The 20,172-nt window shown below is 43.0% G+C and overlaps 1 protein-coding gene across 1 annotated transcript in view; it reads left to right on the forward strand.

Moving 5' to 3' along the window:
• Positions 1–19,521, forward strand: part of LOC308592706 (uncharacterized protein) — a gene marked incomplete at its 3' end in the record, with an annotated part of 28,517 nt that extends 8,996 nt beyond the window's left edge. The window contains exons 5-10 of the mRNA XM_081204352.1: positions 1,120–1,310; positions 5,312–5,450; positions 11,288–11,741; positions 16,085–16,355; positions 18,466–18,613; positions 19,330–19,521. Coding sequence (XP_081060478.1) covers positions 1,120–1,310; positions 5,312–5,450; positions 11,288–11,741; positions 16,085–16,355; positions 18,466–18,613; positions 19,330–19,521 — 1,395 coding nt within the window. The remainder of the gene's footprint in view (positions 1–1,119; positions 1,311–5,311; positions 5,451–11,287; positions 11,742–16,084; positions 16,356–18,465; positions 18,614–19,329) is intronic.
• Positions 19,522–20,172: the final 651 nt, after the last annotated feature.

Consider the following 20,172-nt stretch of genomic DNA (forward strand, 5'->3'; position numbering starts at 1 on the left):
GCTAACTTGTTTCAGCATCATGGTGTCCTTCAAAAAATCCAGGTGTTGTCATTTGATGAGGGTGGTAAACATTTTCTGTTAGTTAGCCCCAGGCCAAAGAACTCGGGGCCTCTCAAAGAACTCAAAGTTTCTAGAGATTCTGGGAAAAAATAGAATGACCTGTTCCACTACTTTAAGACAGCTATGGGATGAAGATAATGGCCAAAGTTCCAGCTACCTTGCACAGTAAATTCCAATTCCTTGGATACCAAGGAATTTATATGTGTACCTGGCAGGGCAATCTTCTACATACTTAGCCCACTGTGGGCTTGATCTCTGCTAAGTCTGTTTAGGGACGCAGTCTTTGGCTGGATCTACACTGACCTTTTTAAGATTATTAGAACAATATTAGATATGTCGTTCTAAAATGTCACATGGCATACTGGTAAATTAAAAATCTTCATTACCTTGTTTTGTCCATCAAAACACACTTTTTGGGTGCCCTCTGGTGTCACAATTTAATAACTTAACTTCCCGGGGGAGAAGTACTAAAATGCTGGTGAATTTTCACAGGAAATTGGAAGGGACAAGGAAACTTGTGAAAACTGGCCCTTTTGCAAACAGAACCCTTTTGCAAACCCAGAATCCAACCCTGTGTCAGGAAGCATACAAAGCGCACCTGGTTTTTCTTGATAAGTTGCTTTGAGCATTTGTTTTCTTTGGTCTAAAGCAGCCAACAAATGTAATAAATAACAAAGACAACCCTAGTGCCACTCAAGTTGATTCTTTCCCCCTCCCAAACACCCACCAATTTTGGAGGCAGTGGCTAAGAAGAAGAAAGAAAAGAAGTAGACACATTGCTGGTGTGGACAACCCGATGGTGATGCAAATCACCTCCTCCCTCCCCATCAGGAAAAATGGTGTTTGTGTGTGTCTTCTGTGTGTGCTCATATGAGGGTGTGTGTTCGAGAGTGTGGGGCTTCTGGCTCTTGGAAGTTTGGGCATATGAGAATGCTTCCCTCAATCTCAAAAAACTGTAAGCCACCCCTAATCCAAGAAAACGCATTTGCATTTTATCCATCCATTGGCAAAATGACATTCTCTCTCTCTACCCCCCCCCCCCATCTTCCCTTTGCACAGGCCCTTCATAAGGCTATGATGATGATAGATGAGAGAGGAACAGAAGCCGCAGCAGCCTCTTCTATGGACACGGTGCCAATGTCTATGCCTACTATCGTTAAGTTCAACAAGCCTTTTATAACCATGGTTGTTGATGAACCTACTAACAGTATCCTCTTCATGGCAAAGATCTTCAATCCTACAGAGAAGTAGCTGTAGACCAAGATCACCTGACTGTTAATCAGCATGTACTCAATAAACTCATTGGTCTGATCAGCAATGAATTGACTTGCTTATTGTTTCTCCAGTTAAGCTGCACTACTGGGTTACTTGGGGAGGAAAGGAAGGGCAAAAGGCCAACTGGTGTCATCAAATCAGCATTACCTGCAAATTTGGGAACAGCACCTTGTGATGTGGTAGCTTCAGACCCATTCTATCACCCTATTCATATATATTGACTGCCCAAATAGATGAATCCCTAGTGCAGGGGAGGGGAGCATTTTTCAAACCAAGGTCAGTGTTCCCTTCTGGGCATCCTGGGACAGGGCAAGTGCTCGTGATGGGCAGGGCCAGAGGCAAAGATTCAGCAATGAATGCAAATATTATCTTTGCACAGCAGGCTAGTTTTTACATGCATACACCTTTCTGTTTGTTGGATCAATCCATCAACCTCTGATGAATGATTTAGATGGATGTGTGTGCATGCGCGCCAGTATCCATACTCGGCAGAGTTACATCTCAAAGCAGCTCCTTCCTTGGAAGCATCTTCGGGTTGAAAGTACACCAGTAGGCAATAAACAAAGATTCAGTCAAGTGTAGAGGTTTACTTGACAGGCATAAAAGCATATTGGTAGCAAATATATACAGACATTCACCACTGCCATGGTCAAGGCATGCTTAGAGTCCAACAAGAGTCAAAGACTCTTTCTCAGCTTCTCTCACCACAAGGTGCAAGCAAGAGACTCACAACAAGTTACAAGTTACACAGAACCATTATCAGTACTTCCTGTCACACTGCGCACGTCCATGAGAACTGGACCATAAAGAAGGCTGATCGCCGAAGAATTGATGCTTTTGAATTATGGTGCTGGAGGAGACTCTTGAGAGTCCCATGGACTGCAAGAAGATCAAACCTATCCATTCTTAAGGAAATCAGCCCTGAGTGCTCACTGGAAGGACAGTACATAAATGATGATGATGATGACAGTGATGTTTCATTCATTTGTATTTATAATAGTGAATATTAGTCGTACTGTTGTTTATGCATGCATATATGGGATGGATGAAACCATATGTGTGAACCAGAATGAATGAATGAATGAATGAATAAAATACGTTTGTATACCGCCCTATATTCATTAATTTTATAATGAATGATTTTAGAGTGTTGTTTATGCTGTACTTTTGTACTGTTTTATTGTTGTTAGCCGCCCTGAGCCCGGCTTCGGCTGGGGAGGGCGGGATATAAATAAAATTTATTATTATTATTATTATCCTCAGGTCTCAGGGTGGTTCTCAAGATAAGATCACAATATGATACTCAAAATACATGCTCAAAACAAAAACAAAAACATCCCAATAACCCCCCTAATACAAGCTACATCATAATATTAGGTACATAATTTGGTACATTAAAATAAAAATTTTACTTAGCAAACAAACAAAAATGCTCTGATTGGCTCCCAGCTAACTGTTATAGCATATTATCAATAGGTGGTGATGTTGCTTATTTTAATCTTCTCTGTTTAGAAACAAGTTTTCTTCCACTTGAATAAGTGTCTGTGGCCTCTTCCTCATCCTCCATACACACAACCATTTAGGATGGGAAAGTGCAAGTAGTCCCATATCTCAGGTCATCAATACTGCATAGGATGGCCTGTTGAAAGCACCTTGGACAGACCTGCCCCTTGAAATACTTTTATTTTTGACCTTAAATGTTAAGTTACAATAATTATTAATACCAATAATTCAAATACCGAATTATATAATTTAGATAAAGTGGCCCCCTGAATGCTAGATTGGATGAATTGATTATTTGCTTTATTTCTGCATTCCAAAATCTTATTACTTTCTATTACATTCCAGTCATAATAATAATCCCTTATACAACAACTGCAATATTAATAACTTCTATTTGTGTTGGCATATTCAATGATTTATAAAGCTACAAGTAAGGAACTAAAACTATATCCTTGTAATTCCTGTGCGTGGCAATTGTTCGTGGTGTTTTGTCTTGTCCTTATAAGATGTTATGTCTTTCTTTCCCCCAATTGTTGCTGTTATCCAGCAGGCCTTGGGCAGAGCTGATTTCCTATTTTCTCCATTGCTGTGTCCTGTGCTATGTTGTTTTGCCACTTTAACAACAGCTGCAAAAGACACTCTGTCCCAATAAATAACCTGTTTTTCACCATTTTCCCTCTGAGTCTGGGAAGAAGAGCAGTCTGACAGACCCCATATATCTATATTAGACAGTGCATTCCTGTACAAAGTTTGTGGAGTCCCATATATTCTAAATATTAATTTTTGCATAATAAACTTCATGTTCAGGGAAACATTCTGTACAGCTTCTAAAGCACTTTTCTATTGTTTATACTGTATACTACTCTCTAATTCCCTGTTCCAAATTTCTCTAACTATGCATTCAGTATTTATAAACAGTGGTTATAGGTTGAATTTTCTGTAAGGATCCAGTAATTCTCTCCAGCAGTATAGGAAATGCTGAAGCACTCAAAGCAGATAGGCCATAAAAATACACCGACAGATGTTGTAATTGAAAATATTGTCATTTTGCATTCATGGTTAATTGATACCTTAGCTGCAGAATAGGAAGTGATTAAAATTATCCATCTGAGCTTATCAACTGATCTAATGCATATACAGTGGTACCTCGGGTTACATACGCTTCAGGTTACAGACTCCACTAACCCAGAAATATTACCTCAGGTTAAGAACTTTGCTTCAGGATGAGAACAGAAATCGTGCTCTGGGGGCGCAGCGGCAGCAGGAGGCAATTCTCTATCTTTGAGAATTCCTGGAGAACAGGCAAAGTCCCGGCAGACTGGAGGAGGGCAAATGTTGTCCCTATTTTCAAAAAGGGGGAAAGAGAGGACCCAAATAATTATCGCCCAGTCAGTCTGACATCAATACCAGGGAAGATTCTGGAGCAGATCATTAAGGAAACAGTCTGTGAGCACCTAGAAAGGAATGCTGTGATCACCAATAGTCAGCATGGATTTCTGAAAAATAAGTCATGTCAGACTAACCTGATCTCGTTTTTTGACAGAATTACAAGCCTGGTAGATGAAGGGAACGCAGTGGATGTAGCCTACCTTGATTTCAGCAAGGCATTCGACAAGGTGCCCCATGATAGTCTTGTAAAGAAGCTGGTAAAATGCGGTCTTGACTATGCTACCACTCAGTGGATTTGTAACTGGCTGACTGACCGAACCCAAAGGGTGCTCATCAATGGTTCCTCTTCATCCTGGAGAAGAGTGACTAGTGGGGTGCCACAGGGTTCTGTCTTGGGCCTGGTCTTATTCAACATCTTTATCAACGACTTGGATGATGGACTCAAGGGCATCCTGATCAAATTTGCAGATGACACCAAACTGGGAGGGGTGGCTAACACCCCAGAGGACAGGATCACACTTCAAAACAACCTTGACAGATTAGAGAACTGGGCCAAAACAAACAAGATGAACTTTAACAGGGAGAAATGTAAAGTATTGCACTTGGGCAAAAAAATGAGAGGCACAAATACAAGATGGGTGACACCTGGCTTGAGAGCAGTACATGTGAAAAGGATCTAGGAGTCTTGGTTGACCACAAACTTGACATGAGCCAACAGTGTGACGCGGCAGCTAAAAAAGCCAATGCAATTCTGGGCTGCATCAATAGGAGTATAGCATCTAGATCATGGGTGTCAGACTCAAGGCCCGCGGGCCAAATCCAGCCCGGCAGACCTCCTCATGCGGCCCGTGTAGACGCCGCCGGCCGCCAGCGCTTTTTTTTATTCTCGCTTTTTTTTTTAAAGGAGAAAGCTTGTGTGTATTCATTGAGGGAAAGACCGGGGCGGGGCGGGGTGGCAGCACCGCACATTCAGAGAAAAGGAGGCCAGCCCTGGGGGCGGGCTGATGCTTTTATGTGACTGACTGGCTCGAGGTTGTGCAAACAAGGCTGGGCTTTCCCTCCGCACGAAATCTGGCTGCCGCAGTGCCGCCTCTTCGCTTTATCGCGCAGAAGGCGAAGCGCACGGGAGTCCGGCTCCGAGCAGCAAAGCGGGAAAGGAGGAACGCGCCGTCCCACCCCTTTCTCCCCCCCCCCCAGGAGAGAAAAATGCCAGACAAGCCATAGTACGTTCCTAAAGGAGGGCTCTCCCCTCCACGCTGCCCAATAGCAAGCCACGACCATTCCTGCTAGCCAATGGCGAGGCGACAGAGGACTTTTCCTTTTCGGGCGGTGGCGTTTTGGCGCGCCAGCCGAGCTCGGGGGATCAGAGCACCGGATTCACGCCTGCTTAGCGGCTCGCTCTGCAGAGCTTTCTCCGAAAAGCAGTTGTTGCGGAGAAAGAGATATCAAGTTATAGGTTCCTCTCTCCGCGCCTCCCCGGTTGGCACCAGCGGCAACCACGCGTAAAAGCGCGCTGGTTTCTAAAGAAGTCTCGTTCCTCCCAAGGCACGTGTTCACTTTTTGCAGAGAGGCAGTTGCAAGGCGAGGAAAGGTCCTGGTAATCATAAAAATCCCATAAGGATAATTAAATTGGGATGGGGAAACTAGCTGGGAATTGCATTAGGGCCACGATCCGCAAACCGCTTCCTCCGGAGCAAACAAATAAATCCCAGTGGAACTTCGACCTTGCTTGTCGACATAATAGAGTGGTCACGCCTGTCACAGGGTCTATTGTTCAAAAAGTGGCAGTTTAAACTGTTTGCAGGCTACCGATCCACATCAGCCGCTAACGCAACGTAAGGAGTTGGTCTGAACGTGACCATTTGTGCTCTGTGAGCAACCCCTCGCTGGGGAGAGGCTGTTTAGCGCGGGAAAGACTTGCCTTAACCCTTGCAGAGCCGCTGCTAGTCAGCCGTGCTCAACCCTCACTGTCGCCAGATATGGCTGGGAAAGACTCTTGCCTTAACCCTTGCAGAGCCGCTGCTAGTCAGTGCCTGGCAGTGCCAGGCTAGATGGACCAATGGTCCGAATCGAATTGTTACAATACTGATGAGACAAATACACCAGTCGATGGCAAGCCTTTATTCTGAATGTGGCGGTGATTTGGAATCACTACCCTGCTCCAGTTTCACCTTGTCAGTCACTAATGTGGATTAAAATGCCACCCACACACGCGAAAGCACGTATTGGAAATCAGGCTTTGGTAGTTACAGCACGTTAACGAGTCTTGAGTAAGGTACCAGTACTTACTGCCTGGAATAAAATTGGTGTGATGCATGTGGGTACTGGGAAGACAAAAGCAAAATACTGCTAGATACAGGACTCACGGGATTAATAATAATAATAATAATAATAATAATAATAATAATAATAATAATAATAATAATTTATTTATACCCCGCCCATCTGGCTGGGCTTCCCCAGCCACTCTGGGTGGCTTCCAAAAGAATATTAAAATACATCAAACATTAAAAGCTTCCCTAAACAGGGCTGCCTTCAGATGTCTTCTAAAAGCGTGGTAGTTGTTCTTCTCTTTGACATCTGGTGAGAGGGTGTTCCACAGGGAAGGCGCCACTACCGAGAAGGCCCTCTGCCTGGTTCCCTGTAGCTTTGCTTCTCGCAGTGAGGGAACTGCCAGAAGGCCCTCAGTGCTGGACCTCAGTGTCCAGGTAGAACGATGGGGGTGGAGACGCTCCTTCAGATATACCGGGCCGAGGCCGTTTAGGGCTTTAAAGGTCAGCACCAACGCTTTGAATTGTGCTCGGAAACGTACTGGGAGCCAATGTAGGTCTTTCAAGACCGGTGTTATATGGTCTCTGCGGCCGCTCCCAGTCACCAGTCTAGCTGCCACATTCTGGCATTCAGGGTCACCTTCAAAGGTAGCCCCACGTAGAGCACATTGCAGTAATCCAAGCGGGAATTACTTACATTATTACATTATTACAAAAAACAGTAATAATTGAATGCAGTGGCAATAATTTATGATAATAAAGAGTGGACACATAGTCCTACAGATACAACCGGCCCTTTGAGGGTGACCAAACTGCTGATGCGGCCCCCGATGAATTTGAGTTTGACACCCCTGATCTAGATCAAGGGAAGTAATAGTGCCACTGTATTCTGCTCTGGTCAGACCTCACCTGGAGTACTGTGTCAAGAAGTTCAAGAAGGACACTGACAAACTGGAACGTGTCCAGAGGAGGGCAACCAAAATGGTCAAAGGCCTGGAAACGATGCCTTATGAGGAACGGCTAAGGGAGCTGGGCATGTTTAGCCTGGAGAAGAGGAGGTTAAGGGGTGATATGATAGCCATGTTCAAATATATAAAAGGATGTCATATAGAGGAGGGAGAAAGGTTGTTTTCTGCTGCTCCAGAGAAGCGGACACGGAGCAATGGATCCAAACTACAAGAAAGAAGATTCCACCTAAACATTAGGAAGAACTTCCTGACAGTAACAGCTGTTCGACAGTGGAATTTGCTGCCAAGGAGTGTGGTGGAGTCTCCTTTGGAGGTCTTTAAGCAGAGGCTTGACAACCATATGTTAGGAGTGCTCTAATGGTGTTTCCTGCTTGGCAGGGGGTTGGACTCAATGGCCCTTGTGGTCTATTCCAACTCTATGATTCTATGATTAGCTAAAGTGGTGCTTCAGGTTAAGAACAGTTTCAGGTTAAGAACGGACCTCCGGAACAAATTAAGTACTTAACCTGAGGTACCACTGTATGCCACATTCCACCCATTTCTCCCAAAAAGACTGTCTCTTAGTCTTCCAATCTGGATTACCTCACAAGGTTAATTTAGCATGAGCATTTGGATCAGCTGTTAGCTGAAGAGCCAATATATACCATGTGAGCTGACTTATTAACATGAATGACGACCCTGAACCTCCCCAATTTGCTTTGTTACGCAAGGAGCTATTGTACATTAACATATTTGCAAGGCAGATGATGTGAAACACTCCCAAAACAACCCCTTTGGTTTGGTTTGTTAATCAGAAAATCAAACAATAGAAGCCATTATTTAGATAATAAATAACTTGAGGCAACCATGTAAAAGCTGGAGAGGTGGGGAAACAGGCAAGTTCATGCTGCTGGCTCTGACTTCTCAGGATTGTCTCCCATGTCTTTTCTGCTGATTAGAAAGAAGGTCTTCAATAACCTTCTGTGCTCAAAGCAGAGGCTTTACCACTGAGCTGGAGTCCTTCCCCAAAGGAAAACTGTCCAAACTGTTGCAATCTCATAAAGGTCAGAGAAATGGGGAAACTGAGTTAGGCAAGTGGGCTAGACCAGCTCTAGCTTCTGATAGGCATCTCTCACGTCCTCCCTTTGTTTAAGAAACTATTCTGGCAATGCTGCTGATGCTGTAGCATGATGCTGCAGAATATGATTGGTTATTTGGGACACTTAATTGAGGGAGTCTCTTGTTGACCACTGAGATTGCATTGGACTTCATTGAGGATTTTTCCATATAAGTATCAAGTAGTCAAGATTCAGAGCACATAGAAGCAGGAAGTCTGAGTGAGAAAGACCACTTGCACTCTCAAACTTTAGGTACAACATTGGTTACTTTGCTGGAACTCTCACAGTGGGAAACAGATTATCATATGATCTATGAAGGTAACATACAATACTATGTTTTAAAATGGTTTTTAAAAAATCTGCGAGTTGCTTGTTGCCAGAATATTTTCCTGCTGTCCTTGCAAACACCTATTGAGTTTCTTAAATCTTAACTTGGTATGTGTGCTTCTGGGCCGGGGGGGGGGGATGCAAAAGCAATACTTTCATTAGCCCAGTGCTACAAGGATGAATGTTAAGGAGTGTACTTGTGGGGTGTGAGCATACATTTGAGGTGATCCTATGCAAAGGACTAGGTAAAAAAAAGGTAAAAAAGGTAAAGGACCCCTGGATGGATAAGTCCAGTCAAAGGTGACTATGGGGTTGTGCCGCTCATCTCGCTTTCAGGCCAAGGGAGCTGGCGTCTGTGCACAGACAGCTTTCCGGGTCATGTGGCCAGCATGACTAAACCACTTCTGGCACAACAGAACACTGTGACGGAAGCCAGAGCACACGGAAACACTATGTACCTTACCCAATGGTACCTATTTATCTACTTGCACTTGCATGCCTTTGAACTGCTAGGTTGGCAGGAGCTGGGACAGAGCAATGGGAGCTCACCCCATCCTGGGGATTCAAACCGCTGACCTTCTGACTGGCAAGCCCAAGAGGCTCAGTGGTTTAGACCACAGCGCCACTATACCCATTGCAACTTGGGTCATTCCTTTCAGTTATTAACCTGTTTCTCATATGTACAAGGTGATTCAAATCAATGCTTCAAATTAGCCTTTTAATGGAACCCCAGCTTGAGATTAAACTTGCCTGAATTTAAACCAATCCACTCTTGATTAAAACAATGTTCCATAGACAGCCAGACCACAACTCCAATTTGTCACAGAAATATTATTTTAAATTGGAAAAGTATGCACTATTTGCAGTGCCAGCAAACTACATCACTTTCTTAGGGTAAAACAAAGATAAACTTTGAATTATTAGCATGAAATTCCAGGCTCTGGCTTGCCAGTCAGAGATTTGAATCATGCAAATTGAACAAATAACTACTGACTGGTGAGCTTGGCATTGATACCAGGAAAGGTCCTAGAACAGATAATGAAACAGACTTAGAAAAGAATGCTGTGATTACTAAAACCCAACATGGGTTTCTCAAAAACAAGTCATGATAGATGAATCTCATTTCATTTTTTTTTTTTAATATAAACTTACAAGTTTGGTGGATCAGGGGAATGATGTGGATGTAGTGTATCTTGATTTCAGTAAGGCTTTTGACAAAGTCCCCCATGATATTCTGCATTATATTCTCCATATATATGTGCAGAGAAGCTGGTAACCTAACCTGTGGGCTGCATGAGATAACTGTTAGGTGGATTTGTAGCTGGTTGACTGACCAAACACAAAGAGTGCTCACTAACAGCTCCTTACCATCCAGGAAAAAAAGGGACAAGTGGGGTCTGCAGGGTTCTGTCCCCAGCTTGTTGTTGAGGGGATGCTAATTAAATTTGCAAATGACACCAAACTGGGAGGGAGAACTAATGCTGCAGAATACAGAATCGGGATTCAAAATGAACAGATTGGAAAACTGGGCTCAACCACGGGGAGGTTCTACACTTAGGTAGGAAGAACCAGCTGCACAAATATGAGATGGTGGACGCCTGGATTACTAGTAGTACAGGTGAAAAGGATCTAGGGGTCTTAGTAAACCACAAGCCTAGCATGAGTCAACGGTGTGATGCAGCAGCAAAAAAGCCAAATGCTATTCTAGGCTAGTCCCAGCAATGAGATAGGATCCACCACTGAATGGACTCCCATAGGTCAATCATCATAAAGAATGCCATCTGGAAAGCAAACACCTCAAGAGAGTTTCCTGTGTTCAGACATAATACCAATCCATGGCTTGTTTGGGTGGATGTTATGTTTGATGCGCCTCTTACCTATGTATCCAGACACCATGTCTTCTTTCTTCAGAACTTTCTTTGCTTTTCTATTTTCTTGTCTCATGTGTCTGTAGGTTGGCAATTGTATGGAGCTTGGGGTAGTGGCAAACAAAGCATGGTTAAACATGGCTGGGGAGTTCAGGCATAATGCCAAACAACAGTTAAAGCAAGTCCTGGTCTGTAAGGCAAGCAGTCTGTGGTTTGCTGCCCAAAACAAACCATGGTTAGTCTGCACTAGGTTCAGACATTCAAACAAACCACATTCTGGCTCAACAAACCACAGATTGGCTTTATATGCAAACTAGGCAATGACTATATTATTGTCACTGGATCTAGTAACAGAAATGTCATTCTTTACAGGTTACTTTCAGAGGAACACAATGCCTCATTTCAATCTGTACTTGATTTTTGCTGGACTCTTAGCTGTTGCTAACTGTCAGACGGGTCAACCAGGCAATTTAACCTATGAGAAGATAGCCCCAGGGAATACTGAGTTTGCCTTTCAATTCTACCGCCAGGTTGCTCCAGAGGCTCGTAAGAAAAACATTTTATTTTCTCCTACAATCATTTCCATGCCCTTGGCTTTGCTGGTGCTGGCAGCCAAATCTACCACTCGGAGTCAGCTTTTGTCAGGACTTTGCTTTAACCAGACAGATATCAGCAAGCAGGAAATTCATAGAGGTTTCCGTCATCTTATGCAGAAGCTAAACAGTACTGAGGCCGAAATCCAACGGAGCATTGGGAATACCCTTTTCCCAAATAAGAAATTTAAGCTGCGGAAAAAGTTCTTAAATAATGTCAAATATTTTTATCAGGCTGATGTTCTTCCTACTAACTTCGAGAATGCTACAGAAGCCGAGAACCAAATCAATAACTACATAAAGGAGAAAACCCATGGAAAAATAACTGATATTGTCAAGGATCTTGATACAAGAGCTATATTGGTTATTATAAGTTTTCTTTACATGAGAGGTAAGTCAGATGGAGTTTACTTTATTATTATTGCAGGGTGTTGTAACTAACTTAAAATGTCCACTGCTTAAGCACTAGGTTGGCAGGAGCTGCTCAATCTGTTGTATCTGTTGCAGGAGAGCCAACTTGAATAAAATACTGGGGGGGGGGCCAGGTAAGTCTTGCCCCACCAAATTGAGCACATGGCAGAGCACATGCAGACCATTTGAATGGCAATGTCTATCAACTTGAGGGCAGGGGAGGAAAAATGACCTTCTCCAATGGTATTGCCCTGCTGGTAATAACTAACCTTCAACATTATCACTCTTTCTGCTTGTAATGAGATGGGTTCATTTGGGAAGAAGAGCTACAGAAACTGCATTCAGCATAGCATGTAGTCTCCCGCCACCCCGGAGCTTTCCCTATTGGCTCAGAATAAGGCAAATACCATGGGTTTCTTCTGTATTCAGATGAATACTGAACCAAACCATGAGGGCAGACAGATTTGGGCCTTGTCAGACTAGAAGCAGGATGCATACAAGGTGGGATAATTCAAAGCAGGGCCCCTGAAGAACTCTGTAGTGCTTTGCAGATTCAGCTCTTTAAAAAAGAAAAAGAAAGCTTCTCGCGAGCATCAGCTAAAAAGTTGAAATATACTCAGAGTCGAGTGTGGATTTCATGCTCTTTATTCAGCTCATAGTAATGAGGAATGAAAGTTCCCCCACAATATCTGCTTTATATACATTATTTACACAATGGGCCGCACATGATTGGTAATTCCAGGATTCTCCTGTAGGCCAATCAGGTTGTGGATTCACTTCCTCCTGGAGCTGGATTGGGTGGCTCCTGCGGACCAGTCATACTGCTGCATTGTTCTAGGACCAATCAGACTGCTACATTTTGGATGCTATTTAACTCAGTACATAACAAAAGTGTATTCTCTTAACTTCCTGCGTACATAATTATTCCTGGGTTAAATGATGGGGGAAGGGAAAGCAAAAGGTGAGGGAAGAAAGAGCTCTATTGTGATTGATAGGTTAAACTTGTAATTGGGGCAATACTGTGGTACCTCGGGTTACATACGCTTCAGATTACAGACTCCGCTAACCCAGAAATATTACCTCGAGTTAAGAACTTTGCTTCAGGATAAGAACAGAAATCGTGCTCCGGTGGCGTGGCGGCAGCAGGAGGCCCCATTAGCTGAAGTGGTGCTTCAGTTTAAGAACAGTTTCAGGTTAAGAATGGACCTCCGGAACGAATTAAGTTCTTAACCCAAGGTACCACTGTAGTTTTAACTGGAAAGCAAATCCCTTTTAGGTGTCCCTCCATGTCTTATTAAAAGTGTGCAGCACAAAGGACCCTGGCCCAGTTTGTTCACAATTTGGCAGGTTTCTGATCAAATGGCAGCTCTCTCATACTTGCAAAGGTCAGACCCACAAAGCACTATGGGATATTTAAGTGACTCATTTTTTTTGCCCACCCCAGAATTGTAACATCAGCCTTTGCTGGAAATAACACAGCATCTGTCCTTTTGAAATTTTGCAGGAAATTTTGCATGTGATCTTGCCTGCAAATTCCATTCAATTCCCCACCACTACCACCATAAGAAAGTTAATGGGAATTAGTTGCAACTTTGTAGACTTTATCAATGTTAGAGAGGCTGTTATGCCTACAAATTCCATCACGTTCTAGCAAAAGGGGGGGGGGAGAGTTACAATCACTGTTGTTCTTCAGATAATGAAGGGGAGGTGGACTAAGCAGATAGACTGACAGCTGAATCAAGCAGGTTACAATGAGACTTCTGGGTTGGTGCCTCCGGTAATGGTGGAATTCCTCTGATCGGGAGGAATTTGCTCCGTGGGAATTTGGGTCTGGCCGCCACGGCGAAGGCGGAGACCCGCAAAAAATCACAGGCGGGAGAAGCCTGTGAATGTGGGATTCGGCGGGCACCCTTTGCGCCTCCCCTACTTGTGGGGAAACCCGGTGTCGGGGGTCCGGAGCGACGTGGGGTGAGCGGTGCGGTGCTTCGAATCATCTGCTTCTTCCACGGAGTGGAGCCGCATAGCTGTTGCCGGAGAGCACTAACTTTTTCCTGTGGACAATTTGACTTCAAAGTAATTACCCGTGAGTAGAGCTGAAGTGGGAGAATTGGATTTTTAAACGTTTAATTTGGTATCGAAACAGGGAGGTTCAATACAGGAAGTCCACCTTCCCCTTTTGTAAATAGACTGAAGCAATGAGGCTGCAAGCTGACATTTTGGAAAGCCTTTTGTAAAAGACTAAATTTCCATCGGTAAAGAACATTAACCCCCCCCCCTTGGAGGCAGGAGAAGGGGGGGGGGTGTTGTGGACTGAGTATGCCTGCAGGAGAGTGAAGAGAGCTAAAATACCGCCGCTCTGATCCTGGAAACGGGCTGCTAGCAGGACTGACGTTTTTTGGATTGTTCATTGACAGCGTTTAGAACGTTCATTGACAGTTAGCTAAATAAGAGAAATACATTGTTTCTACTGTCTCCGGCTGCTTTTAAAAAGGAGTAAAAGTAACTGAAAACTGAAACTAACTTTGGATTGTTTGAACTGTGTTTAAAAGAGGACATTATTGACTAATATAAATAGAAACTGTTTTCCCCTAGTGGAAGCCTTTGAAACTGGTTGCTTTATAAGAGCTGGACTAGAGGAATTTCCAGCTGCAAGATAAAAAACTGTGAGACTCTGGGACTGACCTTGAATCTTTTAAGTGTTATGGCAAATGGAAAGGAAAAAACAGACCAGTCAACTGCTGAAAAAACATTAAGGTCTGGGAGGAATTGGCAGCAACCCAGGAGAGGCTCAACATCAGGCCCCCCTGCTTCTTCTGCTGCTGCCTCTGCACCAGCACACTCAAAACCAAGAGGAATGTCGACAGAAGAGGCCTTAGTGGTTGCATTACATAAGATAAATGATTCACTGGAACAGCTTCACAAGAAAATAGACGTGATAAATGCGAAAGTGGATGTTGCAATTACTAAAATCAACTTAAATACAGAAAGTATGAACAATACCAATACAGAAACCACGCAGAAATTGATACAGGAATCTACTTTGATACGGCAAACTGCGGAGGAAGCCAGGGAGAAAGCCGTTGCTGCTGAATGTAAAGTAACACAACTGGAGAGAGAGAGAGTCCCAGCCCTACAGAGGCAACTTGATGAACATAAGTTGACGCTTGCTATGATTAAACTTAAAAGAAAAACAGACAAATCTGAGGATTAGAGTTCACCTTTGGTGGACATGCCCAAGGATTAAGACATTCTGGGAGATGATTTATAACGAAATGAAAAAGGTATTTAAATATACCCTCCTGAAGAAACCAGAGGCCTTTCTCCTGGGCATGGTCAGCCAATTGGTGTTAAAGAAGGATAGAATTTTTTTTACGTATGCAACAACAGCAGCAAGAATACTCATCGTGAAGTATTGGAAGACACAAGATTTACCTACCCGGGAAGAATGGCAGATGAAGTTGATGGACTATATGGAACTGGTGGAAATGACTGGCAGAAATCCGAGACCAGGGAGAAGAGTCGGTGGAAGAAGACTGGAAAAAGTTTAAAGACTATTTACATAAATACTGTAAAATTAATGAATGTTAGAAGAATGTTGGAATGAAGTTATATGGCTTTAGTAGAAATGTTATAAGGAATTAAGTATAAATAGATTAATAGAATATTAAAGGAAAAATAAGGTTAGAATGTGTTAAGATAATTATAGGATAGAAAACAGAGGAAGATGGAAAGGAATTGCTGAAACAATTAATAGAAGTGGAATACAAAAAGGGAGGTGTGAGGAGGTCGTTGAAATAAGTGAATGAAGGATGGGATATTGAAGTTGTTTGATGTGTTTTGGAGTGTTTTTGTTTTGTTTTGTTAATGTGTTGGTGTTGTGTGGTGTTTGTGTGTTGTATTATATTGTTCTTTTTGTGTGTATTGTTTAAATTGTTGGAAAAGCAATAAATATATTTTTTTAAAAAAGCAGGTTACAATGAGCCTCAGACTGAGGTGAAGCACTGAACTGAGGTCCAAATTCCATCTTGAGGGTAGTGCATGTTTCTTGATGGAGCATCAAGAAGAAATATTTCACACTGTAAGCCAATTAAATGAGGAAAAACAACCAGGAACCATCAGTTCCCAGACTTTTAGGGCAGCTGGAGTGGAAACAAGATCTCCTAGCAGAACTCTGCAGACTCGCTGTCTCTGGAAGCCTAGCGAATGGCTGCTTCTGAGATAATAATAATACTAATAATACTAATAATAATTTATTTATACCCCACCCATCCAAACCAGATCTTATGGGAATGACCTGTACCCTCTTGTTTTTGTCCTCATTAGATTATTGGGAAAGTCCTTTTAATAGTCAGAACACTCGAGAAGAAGACTTCTTTGTGGATGAGCAAACAACAGTGAAAGTTCCCATGATGATCAAAGACAGCACTTTTAAGGCGTACTATGATGAAAGTCTGTCCTGTGAGGTGGTGCAGCTCCCTTACAAAAGCGGTGCCATAGCATTCTTCATTCTGCCTGATCAAGGGAAACTGAAGCAAGTGGAAGATGGTCTGAACAGAGACGTCTTGCTAAAATGGATGAAATCAGTGAGGCAACAGTAAGTCTGTGTGCTCTAGCAGACAAATCACCACAAAGGGGGCATTACACCTGGAACAAGCAGGACTTTAATAGCCATTCCTGCTCACTGGGTGACCTGAAGGAAGTCCGCATCTTTCAGCCTCAGAGCTGTTATTATCTTGTATGATTAAATAACAGGGAGCAGAACCCTTTGTTCCACCCTGATCTCTGTGGAAGAAAAGCAAAATCCATCAGTGCTAATAAGCCCACATCTCTTGCACAGATGTTTTCTGATTCTAGAGCGAAATGCTTACAATACAGATTCAAGTCCTTATTCAATGTGTCCATGGAACATGATACAATCTAGGGCTTCCTGTTCTCTTTACAGAGAACAGAAAATGCAAGCTACTGGACAACACTTCCCTGTTCTTTGGCGGCGGCGGCGGCGGGGGGGGGAATACACCCAACCTTTTATTTCATAAGTACATCGTAACAAATTACAATATAATTAATATTTAAAATATTAGATTTAGCGAGCATTAAAATTACTCTCGTGTGTGTGTGTGTGTGTGTGTGTGTGTGTGTACTAACCTTAGGCTGGTTATATAAATATATATTCAATAGGCACAAAAGAGGTTCTAATGGAGTTTACTATTCAAAGTTCTCATTGAGTACAGGTGTTACCATCTGCTAGTACTGCTTGAAAACAAACCCAAAGATGTCATGTACAGTGGACACAAATAGTGCACACGCCTGGTATAATAGGAAGAAACACTAGGACCACAACTTTATTAACATTTAAGAGAGGAAACCTGCCATGAACACTTAATTACAATGTGGGGGAGGGGGGAATGAGGCCACCTAGTGACCTCCTCCATCCCTCTTGTGGTGGATCAGCTTAAGCTTCAGTTCAGAGACTGAAAAGTAGCTACTTGGCCAATTATTAATCTTCCCAACCATGCTTAAAGTTCTCTAATCCCAAAGTCTCATCTCCCCTGAATTGTCTATGATAGTCCTTTTCACCTTCTTGGCACCTCTTCATTACCCAGACTGCCCCGTTAGCTGCAATCAGTTATTCATGGGAAGGACCATAGCTGAGTCACAGAACACATGCCTTGCATGCAGAAAGCCTCAGGCCTCATCTCAAGGCAGGGCTGGATTTCATGGCCTTTGTCTGAAATCTATGAGAACAGCAACCAGTCATGGTAGACCAGGAATGGCCCATCCTGTTTCAATGCCTGAGGCAAAATGGGAAGGTGCTTTCCCACAGCTGTCTTGACACCAAAACCCACCCCCACCCCCTGCGAAACCTTCCTTATCTGGGTTCTAGTTAGCTCTCAAAAGATCTTGGCGAAAGCTGCTGACACTGCTTCCATCTCTTCTCCGTCGGTGGCAGGGTGGGTACAGCGCCCACAAGGGGACCACCTCTTGGGTGCCACTGCCCAATGCAGATGCTTCAGCCCATTGCATGGGCAGGCTGGCCCTGTTGTCAACAATACTAGGCTAAGAGGGCCAATGGTCTAAATCAAAAGAAGAGTCCTATTTTTTTATCCCTGATTTGTCCCTTAGAAAACACTGCAAAGTAAATAAATTCACCCATGGATTGGCAGTGAAACCAAAAGAAAACCTGCCCTGAAATAAAACTAAGGGGAGTGGTCTACATTTCTATGCAGCCTGTTTGTGATAATCTAAGCCTGTAGTGCATTCTGGATCGGTGGGCTGGTTCAAGCAAACAGCAACTGTGTATTGAGGCTGTAGATGGGCTGTTTGTCTCCTTTGGCACCACATAGGGAGAATTGCTCCCACTACCACCACTGATGCACTTAGCATCTGAGAGAAGGAACAGTAGTCACATACAAAATGTTATATTCAGCAGAGGTCTATGTGTGCTTAAATCCACCATATTGACTCCATTCCTCTGACTGAAACATAATAAAAGTTGGGGGAAATGTTTAATCCAAAAAGAAATACACATTTTTAATTTAAAGCTGTGTGAATATTAGGTAGCATTTTTACACTGTTGTGCTTATTTTTACAACTTTAGTCTTGACATTTTTTATCTAGCCAAACTGTAAAGTGTCTACAAATTGTGTCATCTAAACATTTTCTAAGAGTGAAATCTTAATAGCCTCTGATTCTACTTTCAATAGGAGAATAGTACTTCACCTTCCAAAGTTAATGATTCGTGGACGCTATGATCTTATAGAGATACTAAGTAGAATGGGTATAACTGAATTATTCACAGACCAAGCAGACCTCTCTGGAATTACTGGGAAGCCTGAGGTGAAGGTTACTAAGGTAGGTTTATCAAAATTCAACATAGTGTAAGAATTGAACGTAAGACTCCACATTGATATGTTGCTTTCTGGGTCAGATATATATTTGAGGGTTCAAATAAAGTTGAGGTTTAGAGTACTTGAATGTGGCACCACACATGGAGATCGTTCCCTTGTAAGCAAAATTCATGTGCACAGTGTCTTCTACATGAAAACAAATACAACTTAAGATACACTTGTGCGATTTTTCACATGTGGAAGAGCGCTCACATTTCCTTCCATCCAGAATTCCTCTCAATAGATGAAAAAATCATGTGTGAAGCAAGTCTAAGATATGATCTCTAATAAGGCAAGGCTGTCCAGGCACCCTGCTCCTCAGGCTTCTATACAATACCCACAACTCTTTAAAATGCTGCTCTGACTGTGTGTTGGGAGCAGCATAGGGCTCATTGGTGTCATGGGACACAGACCATTGGAATCACACATCATTAAGGATCATTTTGGAGAGGAGAGATCATAAGGAAACCTTCTCAGTTTCTTCCTCCAGGCTAACAGGTGCAAGATGACACTTTACACACACACATGATTGGTTGGGAGGGTGAGATCAAGAGATCATGAGAGTAAGAAGTGACAAAGTCGACAAAGACTTTCAATGGATTCCTCTGAAGGAGCAGGAGTCTCTCATATACTTAACTCTGGGTCACTGTCTGTACTAATGTTTGTTTGCTTTCTTTACAGGCTATTCACCAAGCTTATTTAAATGTCCATGAGAATGGCACTGAAGCTGCAGCTGTCACTTTTATTGAAATTGGACCTACGTCCCTCCCACCTGAAATTAAACTAAATCACCCGTTCATGTTCTTAATTATGGACTGGCTTACTGAGGCCATCTTATTCTTCGGGAAAGTTGCAGATCCCACAAAGAACTAAGAAGTCACCTAGTGCTCTTCCTGCAGCGCTGGCAGTTGAGTGCCGCTTAAATATATAGCATGCGTGAAAAGATACTTAGATTTCATTTACTATGCTTGGGCTGTCACTATCACACCTTCTAAAACAAATCAAATGCTGATGTGATACACGGAAATCTATTAAAGCATTTTGTGTTTCTTTCTGCAGCAGAAAATGAATAGCCAAAGAGATGCATGCTAACCAGTGTGTGGTGCATATCATCCCTAAGATCGCAATCTTGAAAAACATGTTATTAATTGCATGAAAGGAGTATGATCTTGACAGCAGCATCTCAGTCACTGTATGACAAGTTTGTAGATCAGAGGAAGGACAGCAGTGCCATCAAATATTCCCTGTTCCTCTATGCCAGGGAAGATGAACCTTAGGCCATGGGGCTGAATGTAAGCCTCTGAGATCCTTTCTATTTGGTTCTTGGGACTCTCCCAAGGTCATACTCTCTCCGAAGCCACACCCCCTACCAGATCTCCTTTGTACCTTCCTTTAATGGTTTGGACTGGCTGGAATGTGCCCTTATATGTCTTATAGAGTCTTTTTCTTCCTTTGTTGGAGGATAAAGAGAGGACCGCTCACCTTTTCCAGTGGGTGGCATTGCGGCTGGGCATCCAATAGTGG

This window comes from Podarcis bocagei (genome assembly GCF_964188305.1).
Source record: "Podarcis bocagei genome assembly, chromosome: 1".
In the NCBI taxonomy this organism is placed as follows: Eukaryota; Metazoa; Chordata; class Lepidosauria; order Squamata; family Lacertidae; genus Podarcis; species Podarcis bocagei.